Source organism: Pygoscelis adeliae, unplaced genomic scaffold (genome assembly GCF_000699105.1).
Source record: "Pygoscelis adeliae isolate BGI_AS28 unplaced genomic scaffold, ASM69910v1 Scaffold63, whole genome shotgun sequence".
Taxonomy (NCBI): Eukaryota; Metazoa; Chordata; class Aves; order Sphenisciformes; family Spheniscidae; genus Pygoscelis; species Pygoscelis adeliae.
This window is the reverse complement of record NW_008824414.1, coordinates 1,723,468-1,724,598: the sequence shown is the minus strand read 5'-3', so window position 1 is coordinate 1,724,598 and position 1,131 is coordinate 1,723,468. Positions and strand designations below refer to the sequence as shown.

General features: G+C 44.4%; 1 protein-coding gene across 1 annotated transcript in view; it reads left to right on the top strand.

Moving 5' to 3' along the window:
* USP40 (ubiquitin specific peptidase 40) overlaps window positions 1-1,131 on the top strand; it is a 51,570-nt gene continuing 50,439 nt past the window's right edge. Inside the window, exon 1 of the mRNA XM_009320771.1 lies at window positions 1-199. Coding sequence (XP_009319046.1) covers window positions 1-199 — 199 coding nt within the window. The remainder of the gene's footprint in view (window positions 200-1,131) is intronic.

Here is a 1,131-nt window from a genome sequence, read left to right as displayed (position 1 = left end):
ATGTTTGGGGACTTATTTGAAGAGGATTTTTCCTTTATTTCAAACAATCATTGTGGAAAAGGGAAGAAATCCAAACCCAGAGATTCTGAGCCTCCAGCTCCCAGGGATTTCACCAACCTAAGTGGTATCAAAAATCAGGGTGGGACCTGCTACCTCAATTCCCTTCTGCAGACTCTGCTTTTCACACCTGAATTTAGAGGTAATGTGTTCAAAATCTTCTTAAAGTAATTTGGAGTTGATACTTTACAATGACTTGCATTTCTAGTTATTTATTAAAGAAACACCACAAACACAGATTGTTTTCAGGAAAAGTTTATTTCAGCTCACTTCAAATAAGTTATTACAGAATACTCAGAGCTCTTGGTTTGTAAAATTAGTATCGTCACTTCTGCACAAAATGTAAGTATTGTAAACATTACCTTTTCTTACAGGTAGACAGTTACGGTTTGTGTAAATAAGAGAGGTTATTGCTGTCTATAAAGTGTTGTTCTTTTTTTTAATGCAACCCCTACAATTCCTGGAAAAATAGATATTTTGCCATCTAAACACCTTCATGCTTACTTATGCTTTATTGGTATAGCTTGAACCAGTTGCAAGGATGACTGATGTTCCAAAATGTTGTTTAATGTCTTAATTTGTGCTGCTGAAGAGCAGCACAAGGGAACTCCAGCCAGTAAGACAGCTTCATCAGGGACTCAACTTAAATGCCCCTATGCAAACACACGTAGCATGGGGAATAAACAAGAGGAGTTAGAGACGTGCGCACGCCTGCAGGGCTACGGCCTTATTGGCATCACGGAGACGTGGTGGGATGGCTCCTACGACTGGAGTGTTGGGATGGAGGGATACAGGCTCTTTAGGAAGAACAGGCAGGGGAGATGAGGAGGGGGTGTCGCCCTCTGTGTCAATGACCAGCTGGAGTGCATGGAGCTCTGCCTGGGGATGGATGAGGATCCGAATGAGAGCTTATGGGTCAGGATTAAAGGGAAGGCAGGGACAGGTGACACTACGGTGGGGGTCTGCTACAGGCCACCTGACCAGGAAGACAGAGCGGATGAGGCCCTCTATAGACGGATAGGAGCAGCCTCACGCTCACAAGCCCTGGTCCTCACGGGGGACTTCAACCACCCC